Source organism: Stenella coeruleoalba (genome assembly GCF_951394435.1).
Source record: "Stenella coeruleoalba genome assembly, chromosome: 13".
NCBI classification, from domain to species: Eukaryota; Metazoa; Chordata; class Mammalia; order Artiodactyla; family Delphinidae; genus Stenella; species Stenella coeruleoalba.
In genome coordinates, this window is record NC_137159.1 from 9,071,687 (window position 1) to 9,099,618 (window position 27,932).

A 27,932-nucleotide genomic window follows, 5' to 3' on the forward strand; every position below is an offset into this window, starting at 1 on the left:
AAAAGATCATTTTTCCCCTGATTGAATTGCCTTAGTACCTTCGTCATAATCTATTGGCCATATATGTGGGAGTCTATATCTGGAGTATCTATTCTATTCCATTATATATTGTTTTTGTGTCAGTATTATGCTGACTTTATTACTGTGGCTTTATTTTTTTTTTATTTTATTTTATTTTTTTTTTGCGGTACGTGGGCCTCTTACTGCTGTGGCCTCTCCTGTTGCGGAGCACAGGCTCCGGACGCTCAGGCTCAGCGGCCATGGCTCACGGGCCCAACCACTTCGCGGCATGTGGGATCCTCCCGGACCAGGGCACGAACCCGTGTCCCCTGCATCGGCAGGCGGACTCCCAACCACTGCGCCACCAGGGGAGCCCTGTGGCTTTATTTTAAGTCTTAAAATTAGGGAGCGTTAGGTTTTCCAATGTTTATGTTTTTTAAAATTATTTTTACTATTTTGGGTCCTTTGCTTTTCATATATGTTTTAGAATCATCTTGTAAATTCCTACAAAAAAGCCTACTGAGATTTTGATTAGAATTGCACTGAATGTCTAGATCAGTTTGAGGAGAATTGCTCTCAACAATATTGAGTCTTTTGATTCACAAACACGGTATATCTTCCTATTTACTTAGGTGTTCTTTAATTTCTCCCAGCCGTGTTTTGTCAGATATATCCCTTAGGATATCATATGTTTTGATGCTATTGTAAATGGTTTTTAATTTTTGTTTCCATTTGTTCCTTGCCAATATTAGAAATACATTTGACTTTTTATATTGCCCTTGCATGCTGCCACTTTGCTAATCTTGCTTATTCTGCTACAATTTTTGTAGATTTCTTAGGATTTTCTACATTGAAGTTGATGATATCTGTGTGTAAAGACAATTTTATTTTCTCTTTTCCAATCTGTATGCTTTTACCTCTTTTTCTTGCCTTCTTGCATCGACTAAGACTTCAGATATGATGTTGAATAGTAGTAAGAGGGAATATCCCTTACTTTGTTAGAGGGAAAGTATTTTGTCCTTCACCATTTAGTGTGATGTTAAGCTGTGTCTTTTGTAAATGGTTTTTGGAAGCTTAAGGAAGTTCCTTTTGTTCTTACTTTGCCAAGATCTTTTTGTCATGAAGGGATGATGAGTTTTGCCAAATGCTTTTCCTGCATCTTTTGAGATTATTATTATTATTTGTTGTTGTTGTTGTTTTTAATGTTTGGTGGGGATTTTTTATTTGTGTTTTTAGTTTTATAGGTTGGGTTGCTTTTTTTTTGAATGTTAAACAAATATTGCATTTCTTGGATAAACCCTATATGATGATGATGTATTTATCCTTTTTATACATTAATAGGTTATATTAGCTGAAATTTTAATGAGAATTTCTGCATCTATAATAATGAAGAATGTTGGTCTGTAGTTTTTCTTTTAATGTCTTTGCTTTTGGTATCAGAGTAATGCTGGCTTCATAAAATGAGTTGGGAAGTTTTTCCTCTTCTTTGTTCTGAGAGAGTTTGTGTTGAGTTGGTATTTTTTTCTTCCTTAAATATTTGGGAAAATTCATCAATCTATGGGCGGTGGGCCTACAGTTTTCTTTGTAAGACTTTTAACTATGAAATAACTTCTTTAATATATATAGGGCTATTCAAGTTAACTTTTTTTTTTAAACTGATATTTGGCATTTTGAGTCTTTGAAGGAATGTATCCATATCATAATCTGAATTGTTGACTATATTGACAGAATTTTTAATGATATTCCTTTACTGGACTTATGTCTATAGGAAGTGTAGTCGTGTCCAGTCTCTCATTTCTTATGTTTCTAATATGTGACTTCACTTTACTGACAGGTCTGGCTAGAAATTTATCAACTTTATTCATCTTTTCAAACAAAAAGCTTTTGATTTCTTGATTTTTCCCTATTTTCTGCTCTTTTGTCAGTTTACATTTCTTTTATTTTAGGTTTAATTTGCTGTTCATTTTCTAATTGCTTATATTGGTCACTTCTTTGAGCATGTGGGATAAAAACTACAATAATAAGATATGGACGATTCTTACCTAATATTTAGAATATGATGTTACGTATTGTATACATATATGCAGCGCAGATATTACATATGTACACCATACATCTCATAATATATGATTGCATATTGGACATACAAGGTAAAATCCCTGCACAATAATTGAATTGGCATATCATTTTAACTGACAGTTTTAAGATGGCTATAATACCACTGTAGTCATAGACACTTCAGCAGTTTATCATTTTTGTCACAGTTAATCTGTGATAGCAGTTGAGATACTAAACACCTCTACAACCAGTATTTCCAACTTGGCATAATTAGGTACGGAGATTTACTATAGCTCAGTATGTGGTCTTTTTAAAGACTGAGTGTGTTTAAACATTCATATTTTTGTAAGTCTTGTGTAAATGATTTTATTTTTTGTAAACTTTCTATTTGGAACATTTTCAAACTTTCAGGAAATTTCTAAGAATCAAAACAAAATAAAAAACACATACCTTCACCCAGCTTCACCTACTCTTGACAGTTTACCCTTTAGTCGCTTTAGCAACTGCTCTGTATTCTCTCCTCCCACACACATGTGCACACTAAAGAGTGAATTTCTATACATGAAAGAACTGTGAAGCTTAAAGCTCTTCTGGAGTAGGTATCACATTTTGTCCCATGGCTCCACAGTATTTAACATGCCATACAGGCAACCTTTTAAGAAGAAATTTAGGAAGTAGAACACAAAATCATGCAATATCTTTTTGTTGTTGTTGAATTTTTAAATACTGAGATATAATTCCCATATCACAAATTCACCCTTTTAAAGTGTGCAGTTGAGTGGTTCTTTTAGTATGTTCACATTTTAGTATGTTCACAATCTAATTTCAAAATATTTTCAACACCCCCAAAAGAAACCTCATACACATTAGAGTCACATCCCATTTCCTCCCAGCCCCTAGCAACTGTTAATCTACTTTTATTTCTGTGGACTTTCCAATCTGGACATTTCATATAAATAGAATCATAAAATATGAGTCTTCAGTATCTGGCTTAGTTCACTTAGCATTATGTTTTCAAGGTTCATCCGTGTTGTAGCATGTATCAGTAATTCATTCTTTTTTTGTGGCTGAGAAATATTCCATCATATGGATTCATCACATTTTGTTTATCATTCATCAGTCAGTGGACACTTGGGTTGTTTCTGCTTTTTGGCTGTTATGAATAGAACTGCTATGACATTTATGTAGAAGTTTTTGTCCTCAGGTTTTCGGTTCTCTTGTTTATATATATGAGTAGAATTGCTATGTCTATGGTAACTCTATATTTACCTTTTTGAATAACTGCCAAACTGTTTTCCGAAGTGGCTACTCCATTTTTTTTTTGGGGGGGGGTACGCCGGCCTTTCACTGCTGTGGCCTCTCCCGTTGCGGAGCACAGTCTCCGGACGCGCAGGCTCAGCGGCCATGGCTCACGGGCCCAGCCGCTCCACGGCACGTGGGATCCTCCCGGACCGGGGCTCGAACCCGTGTTCGGCAGGCGGACTCCCAACCACTGCGCCACCAGGGAAGCCCCACGGCTACTCCATTTTTTACTCCCACCAGCAACTTATGGCTTTCCAGTTTCTCCACATCCTCACCAATACTCATTATTATCTGTCATTTTGATTATTGCCATCCTAGTATGTGTGAAGTGGTATCTTGTTTTGGTTTCAATTTGTATTTCCCTGAGGACTAATTTTGAGCATCCTTTCATGTGTTTATTGGTTATTTGTATTCTCTTCTTTTAGAGAAATGTTTATTCAGATCCCTTGTCCATTTTTTAAATTGGAATATTTGTCTTTTGGGGGGATGAGTTCTATATATTCTGTGTACCTAACCCTTAACAGATAAATAATTTGCAAGAATCTTCTGTTCCCTGGGTCATCTTTTCACTTTCTTGATAGTGCCCTTTGAAGCACAGGAATTTTAATTCTGATGAAGTCCAATTTATGCGTTTTTCTTTGCTTGCTTAGCTCTCCTAGCTTAGAAACATTGCCTAATCCAAGGTTGTAAAGATTTACCCATGTTACCTTCTAAGAGTTTTATAGCTTTAGCTTTTACACCAAGGTCTTTTCTCCATTTTTGAGTTAATTTTTACATACAGTGTGAGGTAGGGTCCAGCTTCATTCTTCTGCATGCATATATCCAGTTGCCCAACACTACTTGTTGAAAAGACTATGCTTTCTTCTTTCTTCCATAAAAGAATTGATCATAAATGTGAGGGTTTCTTTCTGGATTCTCAGTTCTGTCCTATTGATCTACACATTTATCTTTATTCCTAGTACCACGCTGTCTTGATTAGTGTAGCTTTGTAATAAATTTTGAAATCAGGAAGTGTGAGTCCCCTACTGTGTTCTTCTTTTTCAAGATTGTTTTGGCTATTATGGGTTTCTCACATTTTCTTAAGTGTTTTAAGATCAATTTGGAAAAAAAACAAGGTGGGATTTTCATTATGATTGCATTGAATCTAAGATCAATTGGGGGAGTATTACAATCTTGACATTGTTAAGTATTCCAACCTATGTCTTTCCATTTCTTTAGATCTTTCATTTGTTTCATTGAAGCTTTGTAGTGTAAAAAGTATATTGGTCTTACACTTGATCACAGTGTATAAGCCTCTTTTTATGTTGCTGGATGTGTATTTTTTATTTTGTTGAGGATTTGATATCCATATGCATAAGGGATATTGAGCTGTAGGTTCCTTTCTTGTGATAACTTTATCTGATCCTGGTATCATAGAATAAGCCTTCATAGAATAAGTTGGGAAGTGTTTTCTCCTCTGTTTTATTTTGGAAAAGTTTGTGAAGCATTGGTGTTGATTCTTCTTTAAACATTTGGTAGAATTCACCAGTGAAACCATGTGTCCCTAGGCTTTTCTTTGTAGGAAGATTTTTGATTACTATTTCAGTCTCTTGTTATAGGTCCATTCAGATTTATTCTTGAGTTAATTTCAGTTATTTGTATTTTTCTAGGTATTTGTCCATTCATCCAATTTGTTGGTGTACAATTGTTCCTAGTTATTCTCTTATAATCCCTTTATTTCTATAAGCTTGGTAGGTCCTTTTTATTTCTAAGTCAATAGTAATGTTCCCTGTTTCATTTATGGGTTTTTTCTTGGTCAGCCTAACTAAAGATTTGTCATTTTTGTTAATCTTTTCAAAGAACCAAGTTTTTGTTTCACTGATTTCTCTGTTTTTTGTTGTTGTTCTCAATTTTATTGGTGTCCACTCTAACATATTATTTCCGTTTTTCTACTTGTTTTGGGTTTAGTTTCCTTTTCTCCTATTTTGTGAGAGTTGTTATCATGACTGGGTGTTGGCTTTTGTTAAATACTTTTTCTGATTCAGTTTATATGACCAAGTAATTTCTCTTCTTCAGCCTGTTGATAGTGGTGAATTATATTGATTGATATTTAAATTTTGAACCAGTCTTGCACAACTTGAATAAATCCCACTTGGTCATGGTGTGTAATTTTTTATACATTGCTGGATTCAATATATTAAAATTTTTTTGCACATTTTTTGGATCTAAGTTAATGAGATATATTCTGTAGTTTTTTAAATAGTCTGATTTTTTTTTAGAAAAAAAATTTAGTAGTATATATATGTAACATAAAATGTACCATTATAACTGTTTTAAAGTGTACAATTGAGTAGCATTAATTACATTCACAGTGATGTGCCACCATCATCATCTATTTCCAAAACTTTGTCTTCACCCCAGAGTCTCAGTAATCATTAAGCAGTAAGTCCCACTACCGCCCCCGCCACTCTAGTGCCTTGTAACCTCTAACCTACTTTCTGACTCACTGAATTTGCCTATTCTAGACATTTCATGTAAGTGGAATCACAATATTAGCCCTTTGATGTCTGACTTATTTCACTCAACATAGTGTTTTCAAGGTCCATGCGTGTTGTAGCATGTGTCAGAACTTCATTCCTTTTTATGGCTGAATAATATTCTGCTGTATTTATACACCACATTTTATTGCTCCATTCATCTGTTGATAGACAGTTTATCATACAGGTCCTGTTGTGGGCTATGGTTCCAGTAACCAGCCTAATTTTCAGAGCCCTGGTGGTGGTATTTTGGTCTGCTTGTTTTGTTTGTTTGGTTTGCTTGTCTGTTTTGGCCACATTGCGTGGCATGCGGGATCTTAGTTCCCCAACCAGGACCAGGGATTGAACCCGCGCCCCCTGCAGTGGAAGTGCAGATACTTAACCCCTGGACCTTCAGGGAAGTCCTTGGTCTGCTAGTTTTGTGTGGTGCCTCTGGTGCTCCCACGGACCTTGGCTTGTGCTAGGGATGAAGGAGCACAGTAGGGTGAGCTTCAGTGTATTAGTGATTTTTCTCTTGCTTGTTTAGAGTAATTGGTGGTTCTCAGCCATTCATTTTGTAACAAGTTTGCTGATCTTTTTATATAAATTAAGCACTTTAGGATAAAATAAAAATTATGGTATTTTATCATAAGCTATAACATTAATTTTGAAAAACATTTGTAACTCACCATTTTAGATGTGTGGTGTATGTCCAACACATCTGAATCGCGTAAAACTATATTTTGAGTTTTAGTAAGCAACATGGACACAGCCTTTCTTTAGGAAGTTGGTAATACTGAGTGGTGTTGATAAAATTGGAATTTGACTTATAAATTCCTTTGCACTTTTAATGTGGGAAGAAGATAACAAAGTAGGTGTATATTACTTCTTTCAGATAAGAAAATTAATGAGGAAAGAGACAAGGGTCCAGTCATAAAGTATCTTTATGGATAGAAGGGACCCATACTAACCTAGTCCAGAATGTTTAAAAATATTTGTTACTGAGCCTTTTGTTGAAATAAGATCCTGAACAAGTGTAACTATAAAAGAGACATTAATATCATTAACAATAATTAATTCTGAGATAGTAATGCCATTTTTTTTTTTTTTGCGGTACACGGGCCTCTCACTGCTGTGGCCTCTCCCACTGCGGAGCACGGGCTCTGGACGTGCAGGCTCAGCGGCCATGGCTCACGGGCCCAGCCGCTCCGCGGCATGTGGGATCTTCCTGGACCGGGGCACGAACCCGTGTCCCCTGCATCGGCAGGCGGACTCCCAACCACTGCGCCACCAGGGAAGCCCAGTAATGCCATTATTTTAACCAATATTTCTTTTCTTCCATTTTCCAGACTGTGTGCTAGATGACAGGCAAACCAGAAACTACTTACAGGTTGTGATAAGAGTTAAAATGGGGCATGGTTAGAGGGGACAGGGAGTGGCTTGGAGCAGTCACTGGGGGTCCCCTCTGAGGGTACTGTTGAGGCTGAGACTTGAAGGGCAACAACCATGAGAAGAGCGTTCCAGGCAGGGTGGCTCTTTGACACAGGATTTGGGAGTCCTTTCAAGTCCTGCCTGTGTGCCCCTTTCTTCTCCTCTTGGATTTTTAAAAAATCATGGATTTCACTAGTCCAGCCTCCTCCCCTCATGTGAGGAGACTGAAGGCCAGAAAGTAAAGACTTGATGGTGACAGCCTAGGATCCTGATGCCTGGTACACCCCCCCGCGCCCCCATACACACGCCCAAATGACATGTATTCCTACTAGCTATTTACAACATTCATTGTTTTCATGAATTATTATAAAAGATGTCTGAAAACAAGCATTGTATCTAGTCATCATTTGCAGTGTTCAGAAAAAAGAATCTCTAACCTAAAAGAAAAAAAAAAAAACCCTAATTATAGTAGAGAAAGATTTGCCCTTAAAGTGAAGATATTTTTGTCTTATAAATGTCATTCTTTTAAATGATATTTAAATGTCATTTAAGTGAGATAGGGAAGTAAACTCAATTTCTGATCTTCTGTTTTGAAAGTAAGTGATAAATAACTGACACACTGAGATTCTTCCGCTGAAAATAAATGTCTTTGTTACTCTCAGACATCATGGTGATGTGGGTGAATATGAGGCGCTTAAAGTAGATCTTACCGAGCCCAGCTTCACAGAGTAAATGCCAATAGAATCATAAAAGCCAGAACTAAAACCTCTTGTGTTTATATGTCCTCCTTTCCTCCCTTGTTATTGGAAATACATGGCTGATTTTTAAAATTAGGTTGCTTGAAGGTACTGTTGGTTGTGAGCATTAGTGTCACGTTACTTTGAAAGTAAATAGTGATGGGTTTAGAAGCATAGGTTCTGGGGTCCCATTGCTGAAATTTATGGCCCCTCTCTAGCCACTTTCTTGCTGAGTGACTTCGAGCCTAACCTCCCTGTGCCTGCTTATCTTCAAACGGAATCCATAAAGTCTAGTCATAGGATTAGTTTGAAGTTTAATAACACAGTAATTGATAATTATTAGATGGTATTCTTATTTCTGATACATCAGATTGCTGCTTTAACTGCGGAACATTGAGACAGTTTGGGATTCCTTTAGAGTGTAAAATAAGGGATAAAAATTCTTGGAAGAGGAAGTAGCTGTCAGTTGTGGTTTCAAATCTAGAGATATGGAGATGTGTGAACTTGACTTGCTTTGGTTACTTTTTGTAACGTATAGCTTAATAACTGTTAACACATTAAATGATTAAGTACATATTCTGTTTTTCTAGGCATATAATTTGAAGTTACTATGATTGATCATTTAAAGCAAAATACCCTAATTTGTTTTATGCCAGAGTTGAATCCTATTCATTTCTACATATTTTAAGGAAAGCTGTTGATGTATAACACAATATTTCCCTTTCAGAACTTTATAAAATAGCTGCCGCTCTTAATTTTTTTCAACTAAGGGAATTCATGTTTTTGTTAAAAGCTCCTAATTAAAAATACAATACACCCCAATTATATTACTGCTTTTCTTTCTTTAGTAAAGTTCTCATCAGTTAGATAAAGGTCTGATCTAGCTTGATGATGGGAACTTATGTGATGGTCATTATGTCATAACTCTATTAGCAGGCACCAAATATAGCACATTTCTGTTACTTTTTTGGGTCTGTTTTCTCTGCTAACTAGATGGAAAGCGTCTAACTGGGAGCTAGACTTTTTGTACATTGTGAGCATCTGACTATTCAGTTAATTCTTGTTCATTGTGTTCTTACGTCAGTAAATCTGTATTCAACAGGAGTATACCAAAAAGGTTTTCTGGATCATCTAAAATTTCACTTTATGTTAAAAGGGTGGGGGAGGGGATGAGAAGTGGGATGGGTGAGCTGGGCAGACAGAGCCTTTTACATTCACAGTCCTTTTTTCTTAATGGTTTATCACTTTATTTGGAGACATTTTTGTGTACTCCACATGTACTCTATGTCAGTAATTCCGTTGGAGCCATTAGCTCTGATCTCACTTTTGAAATGCAGCTACAAGCTAAGACTAGAGGTAACCAGAAAGAGTTCGTTTGTATCAGTGTGTGCAAATACCAGTACTTATACCTGAGCAGAAAGGTGGTATTTCATTCACGCACTCAGTGTTACTGAATGTTCTGTATATACGAAGAACTGGTGGGGAATGAGCAGGGTAGAGCAAGTTGGAGCTGTGGTTGAAGAGAAACACAAGAACTAGAGGACAGGGCTTTCCCAAAATAAAGTCAGGGTGTGATTAAGAGAATAAGAGGAAATCGATTCTCAGCAGGCAGGAAAGACACCATCCTAGTTGGTGAAGTGATCTAATTCGCTGGCATCTCATCTGCCGCGTGACTTTCAGCTTTGGTCATACTGAAAAAGCCAGGTACATGGGCTTAGACAGTAGGCTTCTTCATGGACTCTACCCAAAGACCAACAGGAAGGAGCCAGTGAGGGTCATGTTAAGCCAAGTGAAGCACCATTGTTTCATGGGTTTTAAAAAATAAGCTTTTCATTTTAGAACAGTTTCAGATTTATATAAAAATTCTAAATATAGTACAGAGTTGCCATTATACCCCCCTCCCAGTTTGCCCAATTATTAACATCTCACTTAATATGGTACTTTTTTTTTGCAATTAATGAACCAGTATTAGTATATTAAGCACAGTTCATATTTTATTCAGGTTTCCGTAGTTTTTACCTGATTTCCTTTTTCTTTTTTAGAATCCCATCCAAAATAGCATATTACATTTAGTAGTCATGTCTCCTTAGGCGCCTCTGGTCTGTGACAGTTTCTCAAACTTTTCTGGTTCTTGATGACCTTGACAGTTTTCAGGAGTGTACTGGTCAGGTGTCTTGTATAACGTCCCTCAGCTGGGATTTGTCTGATGTTTTTCTCATGATGAGTCTGGAGTTATGTGATCTGGGGAGGAAGACCACAGAGATAAAATGCCATTTTTGTTATGACGTATCAAGGATACTGTCCACATGACTTTTCCCTGTGGATATCGACCTTGATCATCTGACTGAGGTAACGTTTGTCAGGTTTCTCCATTGTAAAATTACTCCTTTTTTCCTCTTTTCCATACTGTTTTCTTTAGGAGTCACTATATGCATCCCATGCTTAAGGAATGGGGAGTTATAATGTTCCACCTTCTAAGTAGAAGAGTTTCTGTATAAATTGTTTAGAATTCTTCTGCCTGAAAGTTTTGTCTCTTCTCCCCCATTGTTTATTTATTCATTCATTTCTTTATACCAGTATGGACTCACAGATATTTATTTTATACTTTGGGTTTTAATCCAGTACTGCTTGACTTATTTTATTGCTCAAGTTGTTCCAACTTTGGCCATTTGGGAACACTTACTGTTAACTCTTACATCTGTTTGACACATTCCCATCAATGTAAGACTTTTTTTTTAAAGCACTTTCTGGCACAAGTTGCTCCCATTTCATCTTGTGTATTTCCTGCCCCAGTCCTAGATTCAGCCATTTCTCCAAGAAGCCCCAGTTCCTTTTATTGGGGAATGGTAGTAGAACCCAAGATCTAGGTGCTAGATGTGCTTTTTGCTACTGGGTTGTAATACATGTGTGTATACTAACCTGTGTATATGCACATCTGTAAATATTTCTATATGCAGCCATCTGTATCTGTATTAAGCTCAACATGAATTTGTGCTGATGTTGCCAGCTCTAATCCATTACCACATAGATTGTTCTAGCCTCCTTCCCTTGCTTTTGTGTAAACTCTTGTTCCGACAGTGAGAAATCTCTCACCATCCACCATCCATATATTGTTCAATTCCAGTGTACATGTATAGCAGCGTCAGGATGGTTAACCCAAACCCCTGTGGAAAATAACGTTATTAACTAGAGATAGTGCTTATGTACAGTTTCTGTTGCCTTTAGTCTTACAGATTCCACTCATTTCCAAATTACTTAGGTCAGCACCTTTCCCCACTCCACCCTACTTCAGGGAGATGGTTTCATACCTTTGCTATGTATTTAAATCGTTTTGTCATATTCTGTAATCTATCTTGGGATTCGTGATCTCCTAAATGATTTTTTTAATTGCATACAGTAGGTTCACACTTTGTGCTGTGAAGTTCTGTTTTTGACAAATGCATAGTGTTAATTGCATCTACCATTACAGTATCATACAGAAGAGTTTCACTGCTTTGAAAAATTCCCTATGCTTTGCTTATTCCACCCTTCCTTTCTTTCTCCAAACCCCTAGCAACCACTGATCTTTTTACCATCTCTACAGTATTGCCTTTTCCAGAATGGCATATACTTGAAATCATAGAGCATGTAGCCCTTTCTTTTACTTTTTATCACTAATATTCCACTGTATGGTTAATCTACATTTGTCTCTTTATTCAGCTATTGAAGGACATCTTGATTGTGTCCAGTTTTTGATGATTATGAAAAAAAGCTGCTCTAAGGAAATGCTTGCAGATTTTTGTGTGGACATAAATTTCCAAATCAGTTGGGTAAATATTTAGGAGCACAATTGCTGGATTGTATGGTAAACGTACGTTAGCTTTTTAAATACCCTGTCTTTGCATTGTACTCAGTTTCTTGGAATGGAATAATCTTTTGCCATTCTCCTTGCCCACTCCCCCACCAAGTCAGTTTTGACCATTGATCCCAGGTCCTGTCATCACTACAAATGAGCAAATGATATAGAACTTCAGCTTACCATTTTGGGGGGAAATAAAATCCTCTAGTGATGTTTCCTATGTGTTTATGTTATTTTCAGTTAATCTCTCAGTGAAAATAATCGGCTGCATCTAGTTGAATTTTACTGTTTTGTGCTTTCTGGCAGTATAGCAGGAGTAAATATTTTGTGAGTGGCTTAAATAGCCTGTAGGTTGTTAAAAATACTTTCTAATTGGGTTGTATTGTTTTGGTTTCATAGTTACTAAAATCCTGAAGAACTAGTCAGATTTTTCTCTTCAACCATCACCATCAAGCAGTATATTTTCAAAATATTAAGTTGTAGTAATTAACTTTAAAAGATTTTATTTAAATGAAATTTATGTTCCCGTTAAGTGATAATATGTTTTGCTTCCTTCACAGCATTTATTCAGTCGGAGAGCATAATAGAAGTACTGCGTTTTGATGATGGAGGACTTCTACAGGTAATTTTATTTTAAGCTTGAAGAATTATCTCAGTGTCAAGCCTTGAATAACATCTGATTATTATTTTTCTTTTAAAACGTAACTGGTTCATATGAAATATATTTTATGAGCTTCATATGCAGACAGGGCAGTAGAGTCATTGGTAATAATAAAAACCTCCATAGCTGTATGGATTACCTTTTAAATAAAATATTTCTGGGGGATGTTGAGAGGTTAGGTGGGGAGAGTTAGATCAGGAGCAGTGGAATTGGTGGTAAGCTCTATTAGTATGGAGCCAGTGAGTGAAACGCTGAATTTGGATGTTGGACCGAAAAATATTTATCTGGAAGAGAACTTCTCCAGAGGATATAAGTTCTGCAGCTTTACATCTATATCATCCTTCCACTAGCCATTCTAAGCCGTGTCTTTATATATATTATACATAAAATTAGAAAGTGTAATCTGATAAAAATCCTATTCTGCCTTTCAGACATAGCTCACGTAGCACCGTGAAGCCTATTTTAGTCTTCTTAGCTAAAAAGCAGTTCTAGAATTTCAGAGCTGAAAGAGACAGTAAAAGCCATCTTAACCAACCCTGATTTTTGTGGCTGATTTTCTCCTTCCAAACTTTTTTCATATTCTATGCTTGTCTTACAGTACTCACCACCTTTGTAATAATAACAAGTGTTTTTAAATACCATGTTATTTGATAGCATGGCTGATAATTTTTTTATTCATGTTATATTCAGGGGAAACCAAGGTTTAGATTAAGAAAGTTGCCCACGATCCCATGACTTTGCAGTAATGGCATGGGTATTAGAATTCTGGTCTTCTCACTCCAGGTGTGATTGTTAGTCTCTTTGTTACATGATGCTGCCTATGATGTATTTGTTTACTTACTTATAACTAAATACATGACTTAAATAGTTCTCCTGTAGCTTATAATAAAGGCAGGAAAGTGAAAATTAAAGTTAGATCAAGGCAATAGAGAAATAATTCTGCTAGGGACTTGGAATAAGATTTGTGTTTTAGCATAAATTTAGATTTCAGACACTAAGCCAAACAAAGTAAGCAAGGAAAAAAGTGATGGGTTGTAAGGTTCTTTTTCTCTGACAATGAAGCAAATAAATGTTTCGGATGAAAACTTTTTCCCTGTTTCTAAATTTTTAAATAAACTTATTATTCTACTTTTATATAAGAGATGTTGAGAAACACAGCAGGCAGTGACTGCATGGTGCTTGCAGAAAGTCTTCGTATGGCTTTTTATATTTTAAAAGTGAATAACAACTGAAGATATATAATGATCTCTAGTTTTGTAAAGCCACCTTGCTAGAAAATGATCTTAGTCTCTTGCTCTAGTTCTTTAATCTGTTGCAAGATGAGAACTTGGAGAACCTATAGAAATCACTGTTTTAAACATCTCCCTTTTGGTGATTTGCAGGATCTAGAGAGCAGGCAACTCAGGACTGAATTTCTAAAAAATTCTCTGAGTGTAGTTATCCTGTACTGATTGAAAAAGGATTTATTATATCCTTCAGGAACTAGACATCTAGGTTGCAAGTTGATAATCCATTTTGAAAACTCTGAAGCTTGACATGTGTTTTTGCTGGGGGAGGCTGTCAATTCACGTCTAAAAGGACTTGGGTGTGGAAGAGCTCGTCAGCTGGGATGTCATTTGCTCACCCTCTTTGGATCTGCTGAAATGCTTGGACCAGTGCTTGGGGGAGGCCTCAGAGTTCTATAGCTAAGGTAATTTTAGACTGGAGTGTTAAGGGCAGGTATTACCACTGGTTACCTCAGCCACAGTGAAACCTCACTAAGCCTCCTGCAGAATGCCTAATGTTGAGATGCTATATATAGTGGATTATATATCTGCAAGTAACAGAACATAAGACCCCTCTGAATAGAAATTTATAAAAATCATTCATTTTAATGTTGAAGAATGTTGCCTAGGAACAACTGTTTTGATTTTGACATAATGTCATTCTTTCTGGCGATAATTTGCCAATAAGTTCAGCTATTTCTTAAACAGCTCCTGGTTTCTTGTGATTAGAAGAGAAGTAGGTTCATGTAGCATTTCTGTGGCAGAATATATATTGGGTTTCTCCAAATTAAATTAAAGCTAAAGCAGGGAGAGAGTCAAAGCAACAGCCTTGTTTTACATTATTTAAAATTAGAATTTTGCTTGAGAGCATTCGTTCCCAGATTGTGGAATTTATGTTACAGTCATGTGGCTTGGCTCATGGTGATTTTTTAAGTCCTAAAAATTAATTGATGATAAGTCAGTAAAAATTGTAAAAACATTAAAAATTTGCTAGAAAGTTTGGACTTGATTTCCTATTTTATTTTTAAAGAAAAGGAAAATGAGGCTCATAGAATATTCAGTTGCTAGAGTAAGAATCCAGCATCCAGTAAGTACCCGGCTTCCTGGTTCCAGAGCTCTTTCCACAGTATGATGCATGTGCATTTCTTGCCAGTGCGTTCCATGCGTTATCACTAGTAATGTTAGGATATGATTAGAAATCGTAGCAATCCTCTTAGCCCATGTTTTCTTTAGTTGGTGTTTTGACCATTGTAATTCCTGCTTGGCAAGGCTACTAAGATTTGGTATATAGAACATAGGAAGCTGAGTCAGTTCTTAAGGTGAGCAGACACTGAGGATTCTGCCTCAGGAGCTTGCTGAGAACCCCAGCTGGCACATATAATAAAGGATATCTGTTAAGGAGGAGGAATGTGGAAAAAACTATGGTAAACAACATACTTAACAGTGAAATGCTGAAAGTTTTATCTCTGAGATGAAGAATGGATCAAAGATGCCCACTAAATACCACTTATATTCAACATCATGCTAGTTGTAGCCAATAAAGTAAGACAAGAACAGCTACTGAAACTCGCGCACCTAGAGCCTGTGCTCTGCAACAAGAGAAGCCACCGCAATGAGAAGCCCGTGCATCGCAACAAAGAGTGGGCCCCGCTCACGGCAGCTGGAGGGAGCCCGCACACAGCAACGAAGACCCAACGCAGCCATAAATAAATAAATAAATAACTTGTAAAAATAAATAAAATTTAAAAATAAATAAAGACAAGAAAAAGAATTAAAAACTAAAAGGATTGAAAAGGAAGAAAAAAATGTTATGCACCGCAGATTATGATAGTTTATGGAGGTCATCCAAAGCATCTACAGATAAGTTACTAGATTCAATAAGCAATTTAGCAAGTTTGCAGGATAACAGTTGATACATAAAAAGCAACTGCATTTCTATGTTTATGTTGAGCCGTATGAATTATACCACTTCTATAGATCAGAAAAGGCAACAGAGTCTAGCCAGACTCACACATATATGGATACTTGATTTATGAATAAAGGGTCGCTGAAGAATATTGGGGAAAGAAAATATTGGAGAACAGTCAATAAAGGGTGCTAGGACAAGTGAATATCTATATGGGAGAAATAAAACTTTGACTTCACACCAATAACAAAAATAGTATAACTATTTTGGGACTCTGGAGTCTTTTGAATGCTTATAGCTTCAAGCGGAAGGCTTGAGGTAAATTGAAGTAAAATATGGTCCATTTCAGCTCTCAGCCTAGAAGCAGTTACCCACCCTCACCCCCGGCCCTGCGGCAAGCAGCTGTGCATGTTCATCAAGCAGCTTGCACACAGCTTGCAGAAGCCTGTGGGCAAAAAAGGCTTCTGTCCTCCAGGTATTGGGGATGCATGCCCTGATTGCTGCTTTTGATCACAGAGGTTTAGACAGAGAGGCAGGCGGCCATTATTGTTGCAACTCCCCCATTGTTAAAAGTTCCTCACCCTGAAGTGAACCAGAAGATTTAAAGGGCTGACAACCTTCAAAAGCCACTGCATATATGGGGGAAATTAGAAAATCACTTTGAATGTTCAGGGAAAGGCCCAGGTTCATAAAACACCTGAGAAGACCTTAAGTGTACACCTCAGGCTTATCTTTGGCACAGACATAGCCTACATCATAAAACCAAAAACAATAAACAGAAGCAAACAGATAGCAAACTCTGGAAAAGGAGGAGAATCTGACACCCAGAGTTACTCCATTATTAAATTCAAATATCCAGTTTTAAACAAAAAATCACAGTGTACAAAAAGAAACAAAGTATGGCTCATTCAAATGAAAAAATTAATCAACAGAAACTATCTCTGAAAAAGACCCGATGGCAGATCTACTATACAAATTTGAAGTAGATCTGCTTTAAAACAGTCATTTTAAGGATGCCCAAAGAACTAAAGGAAGATGTGAAGAAAATCAAGAAAACAATGTATGAATAAAATGGAAATATCAATAAAAAGATAGAAAACCTAAAAAGAAAACCAAAAGAGGGTGACATCATCAAGATGGCAGAGTAGGCAGCCCTAGCTCTCATTCTTGTACAGAAACACTGACATAAAAGTAAATGTTGGTACCAAAATACTTTGAAGAGAAATTCAGAATCCATCAAAGAAGCAGAAGTACCCCTAGAAGGGCACAAACTGAGAGCAGTCAGATTTTGCTGATAAGAGGAGTACTGACTTTTCTTTAATCTTTCATCTTTTTGTTCCTCAGACTCGAGAATTTCCACTGTCTTGTCTTCAAGTTTGATGATTCTTTCTTTTGCCTGCTCAAATCTGCCTTTGAATCGTTCTAATGAATTTTTCATTTCAGTTTTTGTACAATATTTCAGTTTTGCAAGATGAATAACTTTTAGAGATTTAGTGTACAACATGACTGTAGGTATAATACTGTATTATATACTTGAAATTTGCTAAGATAGTAGTTAATTGCTCTCACCAAAAAAAAGAGTATATGAGGTGATCATTTCACAATGTGTATGTATATCAAAACATCACATTGTACACCTTAAATATAAACAATTTTTATTTTCCAACTATACCTCAGTGAAGCTGGGGAAAAAAGAAATTAAAAAGAAAATTGAGCTGAAAATACAGTAACTTAAGTGAAAAATTCTCTATGCTGAGGAACAGAAAGATTAAAGAAAAGTCAGTAGAGCCTAAGACCATCAAGTGACCCAACATATGCATTGTGGGAGTCCTGAAAGGTAAAAAGAGAAAGAGACAGAGAGAATACTTGAAGAAATAATGCCTGAAAATGTCACAAATTAATGAAAGACATGAATATAAGCATCCAAGAAGCTCAATGAACTCCAAGTAAGATGAACTCAGAGACTCATACTGGGACATGTTAAATCAGACCTTAAAAAGGCAAAGAAAATCTTGAAAGCAACAAGAGCAATGGGACTCATCACATAAAAAGGATCCTCGATAAGTTATTAAGAGATTTCTCATCACAAACTTTGGAGACCAGAAGGCAGTGGACCCATATATTCAAAGTATTAGAAGGAAAAAACTATCAACCAAGAATCCTATAACTGGCAAAACTGTTCTTCAAAAGTGAGGGAGAAATTAAGACATTACCAGATAAACAAAAGCTGAGGAATCTCATTACCATTAGACCTGCCTTGCAAGAAATGCTGAAGGGAGTCCTGCAGGTAAAAATGAGAGAACACTAGACAACAAGGTAAAGCCATATGAAGAAATAAAGATCACAGTAAAAGTAAATACATGGGCAGTTTAAAAGTCGGTATTATTGTAACAATGGTTTGAAACTCCACTTTTTGTTTTTTACAAGATTTGAGACTAATACATTTAAAAAAAATAGTCTAAAAGCAAGGATTATTGTCACTTTGGTTTGTAACTCCACATTTTGTTTTCTATATAATTTAAAGATTAATGTACTTAAAATAATTCTTAGTTTGTTTTTGGATACAAAAAGAAGAAATTCTGTGACATTAACAACCAAAAGAAGTAGGGATGGAGCTGTAAAGAAGTACGCATTGAGTGTGATTGAGTTAAATCTGATAAAAATTCAAATTAGGGTGTTATAACTTTAGGATGTTAGATTAATCCCCATGGTAACCACAAAGAAAATAATATAGGAAATACACAAAATGAATTTAAACATTTCACTACCAAAAAATCAACTAAACCAAAAGATGACAGGACTTCAGGAAATGAGGGAGTAAAACAGTATAAGGCATATAGAAAACAAATAGCAAAATGTCGGAATTAAGTATACTATTGAAGCTGAGCTGGTAGGAATTCAAACAAGTTTGTTGTAGATTTAAGATATAAATTATTATCTCCAGGGTAACCACTAAGAAAATAATGTAAAATATACATAAAAGGAAATGAGTGGCCAACTTCAGCTTGTGTAAGCTAAAAGAAGTCAGTTTTAGGCATATACAGTCTTATCAAGGGTATGTCAGGAATTCCCTGGCGGTTCAGTGGTTAGGGCTCCACACTTTCACTCCTGAGGGCATGGGTTCAACCCCTGGTTGGGGAACTAAGATCCCGCAAGCCACAAAACCAAAAAAAAAAAAAAGAAAAAAGGATATGTCATAATAAGTGTGTAATAATTACACATAAGAGCACAAGATTTGAATTCTGACATATACTGTTTGATCCTGGACTGGTAAATATAATTTGAGTGTCTCCAGTGTATTGAGAATTGCAAGGACCACTAGAGATAGAGACAGTTGTGGCCGTTAATGCACTTTGAATTATAATGTAAGGAGATGTTATTACAAATGAAAATTAAATTATTGATATGTCTTTATAAAATTCAGGTTACAGTAGGGTTTTCAGTCTTGGCAATATTTATATTTTGGACCAGGTAATTCCTTGCTGGGAGATGAGGAAAGAAGACTGTTTTAAGTGTTGTACGGTGTTTAGCAGCATCCCTGGCCTCTACCCTCTAGATGCCAGTAGCCCTTTCAGTTGCAACCATCAAAAATGTCTCTAGACATTGCCAAATGCCCCGGAGGACAAAATTGCCCCCAGTTGGAACCACTAGGTTATAGGGATAAACTTATATATTATTTTTATGGTAAGAGAATTTAATACTGTTTGGGAATATACCACATACTTATTTTTGCAGAGTCTTTTCCATTTGAGTGGAAGAATAGTTCATTTTCCTCCTTTATATCCCTTTGGGGTGCTCTCTGAGAGAGACTGTGCTCAGACTGGTCTGGAATGTGGAGCCTAGCAGTGAGCTAGGCTGAGACTGGAGCCCTTAAATGCAACAGAAGAATGGAGTCTGAATTGTGGGTGGGAATTGTGCTTATCTTTGTAGATGCACAGTGAAAAGATCATTTGCAATGTGTCAAGCGTTACCAACTTTAAGTATCTGCGATTCAGTGAAGTTTACTTTGAAATATTGTAGGGATGTGTTATATTTGATAGAAGATACAGGAATACATGGCACAGACATTTTCTAGGGCCCTGAGTACTCCTGACAGACCCTTATCTCTGAGCATAAAGTTCAAAGGTTTCCACTAATTAGATGGTGAAATAGGAAATCTCAGTCTCTTCTAGGGATTACTTCATAGTTTGGTGAGCTGACCATCTTTTTTCATATGATTACTGGCCATTTATTTTTCTTTAAGTGATTTGCCTCCTGTTCTTTGCTTATATTTCAATCACAGTATTCTTTTCCCCAGTTTCTTTCTTTTTCTTTCTTTTTGCTGTTCAGTTATAAAATACTTACGTAAATAGCAGATCTTTTCATTGTTACTAATGTAACCCTTTTTTTGCTTGATTTTTCTCTTCTTTTCTGGGGGATGGGGTGGGAGGAGGCGTTTACCTTGTTTATTTTTGCTCATTCTTCGGCTTTCAACATTTTTGAATCCTTTTGTGTTAGGTATTTACAGTCTATAGTTGGGCTTTGTTTTTTCAACATGATCCTTTTGTCTTTCTTAATAGACGAGTTTATCTCTAAATGAGATAATCATGCTATATATGTGTTTAATCTATTCCATCTAATTTTTATGCCTTCCTTTTTGTTTTCTCTCAGTTTCGGGGCTTAAGTTTCAGATACGTATTTAAGATATGTTTAAACCTTCATTTCTCAAATTACTTCAGAAACAAAGTAGTGTCTATTGTGATCTTTCCTTTTCTCTCAATATTTAGGGTTGTGCTGAGATTTTTATTCTTATTATAGTTAAATGACTTTTCTATTTTGTGGCTTATACTTCAAAAACAACATTTACTTTCTGCTTTTCTAACCTTATTTCCACAGTTCCTTTACTGTATCTGCTTATCTTTCACAAGACAGCTTCCTCATTTGCAATTCTTCATGAGTAATCATCTTGCCCAGATTGTCTTCATGAAGATATTTTTTTCCCCTCCAGAAAGTATACATGGGTGCTACACTTCCTGAGTCTCCTTTCTGTCAGCTCCAGATGGGGACCACAGTTTGGCATGTCCTAGAATTCTTAGGTTGTACTTTTTATTGAAGTAAAAGTGACACACAGTAAACTGTGCATGTTTAAAGTGTATGATTTGAAAAGTTCAACATATTATACCCCTGTGAAAGTATTACTGCAATCAAGATAATAGATATATGTATCCGTGGCCCCCAAAAGTTTACTTGTGACCCTGGGTAATCCCTCTACCCTCCTCCCCATCTCTAGGCAACGCTGATTTGCTTTCTGACACCATCAGTTTATACTTGAAATCATTTTATATAAATGGAATCGTATAGAACGTACTTTTTGGGAATCTGACTCAGCGTGATTATTTTAAGAGTTATCAATGTTGTTGCATGTATCAGTAGTTTCTTTCTTTTTCCCCATTCAAATGTTATTTTCTCTTCTTTTAAAAATATTTTTTCTAAAATAATAAAGAAATATTTCATAGAGAAAAAGAAAGGTTCCTAGTCTTTGAGTTTACTCTCTTTTTATCGCTGAGTAATATTCTACTGTTCTATCCCATACCACAATTCATGTGTCACTTCATCTGTTGATGGAAATTTCGGTGGTTCCAGTAACAAATAAAGCTGCCATAAGCATTCATGTATAAGTCTTTGTATGGACTTATGCTTTTGTTTCCCTTGGGCAAATATCTGAGTGGTCATACGGTGGGTGTTTTAAGTTGAACTTGTAAGAAATTGCCAAGCTTCTTCTAAAATGGTGATTCTGTTTTACATTCCCACCGGCAGTGTATGAAAGTTCCAGTTACTGCACATCCTTGCCAGCCCTCAGTATGGTCAGTCTTTTCCATTTTGGACATTATTGTAGGCTGTAGTGTATTGTTGGAGTTTAAATTTGCTCTCCCTTGGTAACTGGTGCTGAGCATCTTCTCATGTTCTTAACGGACATTTGTAGAATTGCTCATTTTTTAAAATTGGGTGGTTTTCTTATTATTCAGATTCATAAGTTCTTCATATGTTCAAGATACAAGTCCTTCATCAAATAGGTGATTTGCAAATATTTTCTCTCAGTATGTGGTTTGCCTTTTCATTTTCATAGCAATGTCTTTTGGTGAGCGTATTTTTAAAAGTTTGATGAAGTCCAATCCATCAGTTTCTTCTTTTATGACTAGTGTTTTTTTTGTCCTGTTCATGAAATCTTTGTCTGTTTGAATGTTGCAAATATCTATTTTTTTTGTTGAAACTTTATAATTTTAGTTTTTATGCTTAGAACTATGATTTATCTAAAATTAATTTGAGTGCCTGGTGTGATACAAGGGTAAGGGTTCATTTTCCCCCAAGCTTTGTTCAGTTGTTCCAGCACCATCTGTTGAAAAGATACATGTTTCTCTACTGAATTACATTGATGCCTTTGTTGAAAATCAAGTTGCCTATAAACGTGAGTTCGTTTCTGAGTTTTCTCCAGTTCTGTTGATCTGTGTTGTCTGCCTTTATACTGGTGCCACAGTGTCTTGATTGCTGTAGCTTTTTTTTCTATTGTAGTAAAATACGCATAACATAAAATTACAATTTTAACCATTTTTAAGTGTACATTTCAGTGGCATTAAGTACATTCGCATTTGTTTCTGCATCACCACCATCTAGCTCCAGACCTTTTATTTTCATCCCAAACCGAAACTGTGTGCCCATTAAACAACAATTCCCCATTCCCCCTACTGCAGCCCCTGGCAACCAGCATTCTGCTCTCTGTCTCTGTGAATTTGTCGACTCTAAGTACCTCATGTAAATGGAATCATATAGTTTTTGTCCTTTTGTGACTGGCTTGTTTCATTTAGTCTAAGTGTAGACTTAGTTTTCAAGGTTCATCCATGTTGTAGCATATGTCAGAATTTCCTTCCTTTTCAAGGCTGAATAATATTTTTTTGTATGTATACACCACATTTTGTTTCTTCATTTATTCATCAGTAGGTGCTTGCGTAGCTTCCAGGCTTTGCAATTGTGAATAATGCTGCTATGAACATGGATATCTAAATAACTGTTGAGTCCCTACTCTCTGCATTCAGTTCTTTGGGGTATTAACCTAGAAGTGTGATTGCTGATCTTCTAATCCATATCCTACACTACAGCCAAATAATGTCTTTAACACTTAAATCGTCTAGACCACGTCTGTGTCTCTGTTTCTCCCCGACAACTTCAGTCCCCTTGTACTACATTTAGAGTACAACACAATCCAGACTTCTTAGCATGGCTTCTTACCAGGGCACGACACAATAGGGCGCTGCCTCACCTCCAACCTCATTTCTGCTTCTCTCCCTCTTCTCTCTAAACTCCAGCCACATAGACCTGCCATCTGTTTCTTGAGCATCCAGGCTCTTTCCTGTACTAGGACCTTTGCACGTGCTGTTTTCTCCACCACCACAAAATCCCACCTCCAAACACAGCTCTTCTTTATCCTTTAGGTTTCAGTATAAATGTTATCTCTTCAGACAGGGCTTCCCTCATGACATATTTAAGCATGTCACCTATTTATTCTCTTTCATAACATCTTTCCAATTTTTCCAAAGTCCTTTTATTCAATGTATAAACACATATTTATTTAGTTTTAAAATAACTGACTCCGCCTACCCCTACCCCGCCCCATACCTCAAACTCCATGGTGGCAGGAACCATAATAGACCAGCACCTGCACACAGTTGGGAAGGAGTGAACAGTAGAGACACGGGTAGCCTCACACAGTAATTGGAAAGAGGACTCTTCTCATAGGATGTATTGGTTTGACAGGCTTCTAAAAATCAGTCCTATTACTTTGCATTACTTCCATGTGTGTTTAAAATTTAATCCAAATTATTCTCTCATTTGAATTATATGGTGTGACAAATCATTTCATATGATTTAGGGATCAGGTTTAACCTGAAAGTAAGTATAAGGTCAAAGTTGAAACTGTAATAAAATATGTTGGATATTCTGTATGTCTGTAGTATAAAGATTTGGTTTCCGTGTTTTCACCATTGTTTTCTTCCTTCACAGACTGAGACAACACTTGGACTCAGTTCATACCAACAGAAAAGGTAAGGCAGTAATAGGTATATATATATATATTTTTAATATATAAAATTTTATGTAGTTAGTAAGATACTGACATACTTTTAGGTCTTTCTGGGGGATTCCCGCTCTCCGTTTTCCCCATACTTTTTTTGGTGAGGAGGGAAAACAAATAGTAAATCACATTATATCATGTATTTCAAGTATTGTGTATGGAAGACCAAGTTTAAATCTGAATTTGCATGTCGTGCATTGTGTAGCATTCCTTCCGCATCACATGCAAAGGGGTTTACTTGTAGCTGAAACTCCCCTTGCTTTGGAAGAGTTTCGGCTTTATAGCTCCCAGTGACCTCTCCCGTGGTCCTCCCCGCTTTTTATGGGCTGAGCAGTGCTGCCCTCAGTTGTCATCAAGGGTCTACCTGCAGGCCCCTGGCAGAGGAAGTTACCGTATAAGGAGAGATGATTCTAATTACAGGAGACCCTAACTGGTTGTCTTGCTGACCCCCCTTGTTTGACACATGAGGACTCTGAGATTCTTAGAACCAAGGGATGTGCTAACAAGGTTAGACTGGCAGGGTTTCAGGTAGAATTCATTATCTTCTGATCACCAGCCCCGTGTTGCATTCCCTTTGATATTCTTATATCAAGTATGGAATCCTTCAGTGTTCGCTGTGTTTTCTCTCTTTAGCCAGAAGAGCGATATAGAGTTAGTTAAGAATTAGAGGGGAAATGCTTTGAAAGAGGCATAGGGGAGCCAGTGGAGGCACATGAAGGAAAGTAGTCGTGATGGAGCTTACATGGTAGGGAAGAGAGGTGAGAGTCTGCACAGTCTGCTCTGTGCTGGGGCTGTGGGTACACTCCCTGCCTTGAGACGTCTTGAAGGACAGTAGAGACACAGCTTCTGATGAGGTTATAAAGCATATGTGTTGATGAAATGACAAAGGCAATCTGCTTTCTGAAAGAAGGTGGCTCACTTGAAGAGTATATTATAATCCAATGATAGAAGCCTCAGGGCTTAGTTGTAGGGGATCAGGTACCTGAGACACATGGGTGTGCCTCACATGGTGTCTCACTTTCATCATCAAAACAGTCCACAAGGCCTAAGGCACAGCTGAGGTGAAGTTAGCCTCTGACTGCGGCTCCTGGTCTCCACTACTGGCTGCCTCTACCAGCTTCTCCTTGGGGGTACCCCCGTTTCTGCTGAGCATTAGAGATTGCTGAGATGGACGCTTTGTGGTTTTGAACTCCTGTAGTCATCTCTGCGCCAATTTCTGACTTCTTGTACTCCCCAGTTGTATAGTCCATTTGCTGCCCTGTGACTCTTCTAGTAAGGCAAGAGATTCAGCCCCATCCTTTCTTGTATTGCCTATACATGATCTCCTGAGTGAAAACTCTCATTCTGTAAGTGAAGCTTAACCTGCTCCAGGGAAATTTATATCATGAAAAACTTAGTTACAAAATGATTCTGTAGCTAGTGGTGGTGAAGCTAGTCTCTGGCTACCATTTGCTCCGTCTCCACCACAAAGATTACTATCTGCTTCAGCCCCAAGGGCTTCCAGCACATTCCGCAAAGAGAAGAGCTGCTGCTTTCACGACCTCAGGATCATGGGAAGTAAAACTATGAAAGAATTTTCCAAGATACTCTTTTTTTATGTTTCTCTCCTACCTTCTGGTTCACCCTTTCTAATTTGTGTTAATACAGTTATCAATTACATGATAATATTTTGTTTAAAAAGATGCCAGCTACATAATATAATGGTGGATAATGTGCACATAGTGTTCCATCAGTGTTTATTTTAGTTGAACACCAAAATGTTATAATGAGTACCAGTAATGATTTAATATTTTGGGACGTGAGGCCACCTTTTATGAATGTCTTTTCCTAGGGTTGTGGAGCCCTATGGTGGGAGATTAGGAATTAAAGAGACCTGAGTTCTGTGTTCACCAGATGTGTAGCCTGGAGAAAAACTATTTAACTGCTCTGAGCATGACTTTCATTTGCAGACTGGGGAAGATCATTTCTCGGCCTGATGTATCTTATATGTGATATAAGGCCATGCATTATATAAGGTTGCTGTAAGGACCAAATGAGAGACTTATTTGGGTAACAGTAGTTTGCAAACATTAAAATGTTACATAAGTTGTGGGTGTTGGTTAATTTATTTGTTCAGTCATTCAGCAAATATTTACTGGAATCTTTACATACACCAGGCATTGTTCTAAGAATTAGTGATTCAGTCATTGTGTTTGTTATCTATTGCTATGTAATAAATTACTTCCAAACCTAGAAGCTTAAAACAGCAGACATTTATTATTTTTCTGCTTCCGTGAGTGAGAAATTTAGGAACAGCTCTGCTAAGTAGTTGTGGCTCAGGGTCTCTCGTGAGATTTCAGCCAAGACATCAACCGAAGCTGCAGTCATCTGAAGGCCTGGTCCCGGTGGGTCCTCTCCAAGATGGCTCACTCACATACTATTAGCAGAAGGCCTCAGTTCCTTACTGGCTGTCGGCAGGAGACCTTAGTTCTTTGCCGTGTGGAACTCTCCGTAGGACTGCTTGAATGTTCCTGTGTCACAGCAGCTGGAGACCCTAGAGCAGGAGATCCAAGAGAGAGCACAAGGAGGAAGCCACAGTGTCTTTTGTAATTGGGTCACACAGTCACTTCTACCATATATTATTCATAGGAAGTTACCCCCAAGGAGAGCAGAATTAAGCCCCCACCTCTTGAAGAGAGGCAGATCAGAGAATTTGTGAACACGTTTTAAAACTACCACAGTGCTGGCTGGGCCAGATAGTCAAGACTCCTGCCCTGGTGAAACCTGTGTGCTAATGGGGAAAATAGACAACAAGCCACCAAATAAATGAACAAAGTATCAGTTAGAGAAAGGTCTGGGATAGACAAGACTCCATTGCTTCTTTAGATTTGACCATAACGAAGGCCTCTCTGAAATGATGTTTCAGCTTACCTGGTGAAAATCTTAGGGCAGAGCATTTCAGACAGAGGAACAGCTAGTGCAAAGGTTTGATATTGGGAGCAGTGTTGTTATTATATTATGTTGTTATAAGAGCTGGAAATGTTGGTGTATACAGTTAGGTAAGAAGGATACATGTGTGTATCTGTGTGTGTATGTGTATACACAGTGTCCACAAGAAGAACCAGAGTCTTCTGATCTTTAAGTTTCCTGGTATCTCTAGGATATAAGCCAAAAATACTGGGCTACGGAGTACTTTTCAAATTAAGGTGGTTGAGGTTCTTTAATTGACTGTATAGTTTGCTTTTTATTAAGTACAACCATTTTGGTTGCCTACAGTTAACCATAAGCATCTAGAAGATTATAGTTAGAGCCAGAACTTGCTAATACCTTAATGGCAGATAAAGTCTGCTCACAATTGCAGTTTGTCTAATATCTGTTATAAATTTTGTGAAAAAGTTAAAAGGAATGTTCTTAAGTTGTTTTTTAAGATTCCATTTGGGTTTATACTTAGATTAATTTTCTAGCTCTGGAGCTTTTAGCCATACATGAAGTGACATATATGCAAAAAACAGTACTACTTTGCATAGATCTTGAAGACTGTAGTAATTTTGATGGTACACTTAAACCCACCCATATCAAATATTATAATAACTGTGAATGGTTTCAACACCAGTTGTCAGACTAAACCCGTCAGCCGTCGGAAGTGGCTATGATGAACCCCCTCAACTTTTGATTGTTCAGTGAAGTCTTTCTCTCTCCTTGATTTCTGAATGACAGCGTTGCTGGGTATAGTATTGTTGTTTGACAGTTATTTTCTTTCAGTAGTTTGAATGTCATCCCACTCTCTCTTTGCCTACAAAATTTCTGTTGAGCAATCCACCTGTACGGTACCTCCTTCTTATCTGCGGGGCATACATTCCAAACACTACACTATTACTGATAGTACCAAACACTATATATACTCTGTTTTTTTCCTATACTGACAGTGGATCACATATACAGCAAGGGTACAGTAGACAAAGGGATGATTCATGTCTCGGGCAGGGCAGAGCAGGAAGTTTCATCATGTTGCTCAGAAGGGTGTGCAGTTTAAAACATGTATTTTTTATTTCAGGAATTTTTCATTTAATATTTTCAGACCATGGTTGACCGCATGTAACTGAAACTACAGAAAGTGAAACCACAGTTGAGGGGGGACTAATGTAGTCTTATGGGG

The 27,932-nt window shown here is 37.0% G+C and overlaps 1 protein-coding gene across 2 annotated transcripts in view; it reads left to right on the top strand.

Moving 5' to 3' along the window:
- Window positions 1-27,932, top strand: part of TMEM131 (transmembrane protein 131) — a 192,757-nt gene that overhangs the window by 40,810 nt on the left and 124,015 nt on the right. For both annotated transcript variants that reach the window (XM_079940485.1, XM_079940486.1), the window contains exons 2-3: window positions 12,422-12,483; window positions 23,728-23,768. In XM_079940485.1, coding sequence (XP_079796611.1) covers window positions 12,422-12,483; window positions 23,728-23,768 — 103 coding nt within the window. The remainder of the gene's footprint in view (window positions 1-12,421; window positions 12,484-23,727; window positions 23,769-27,932) is intronic.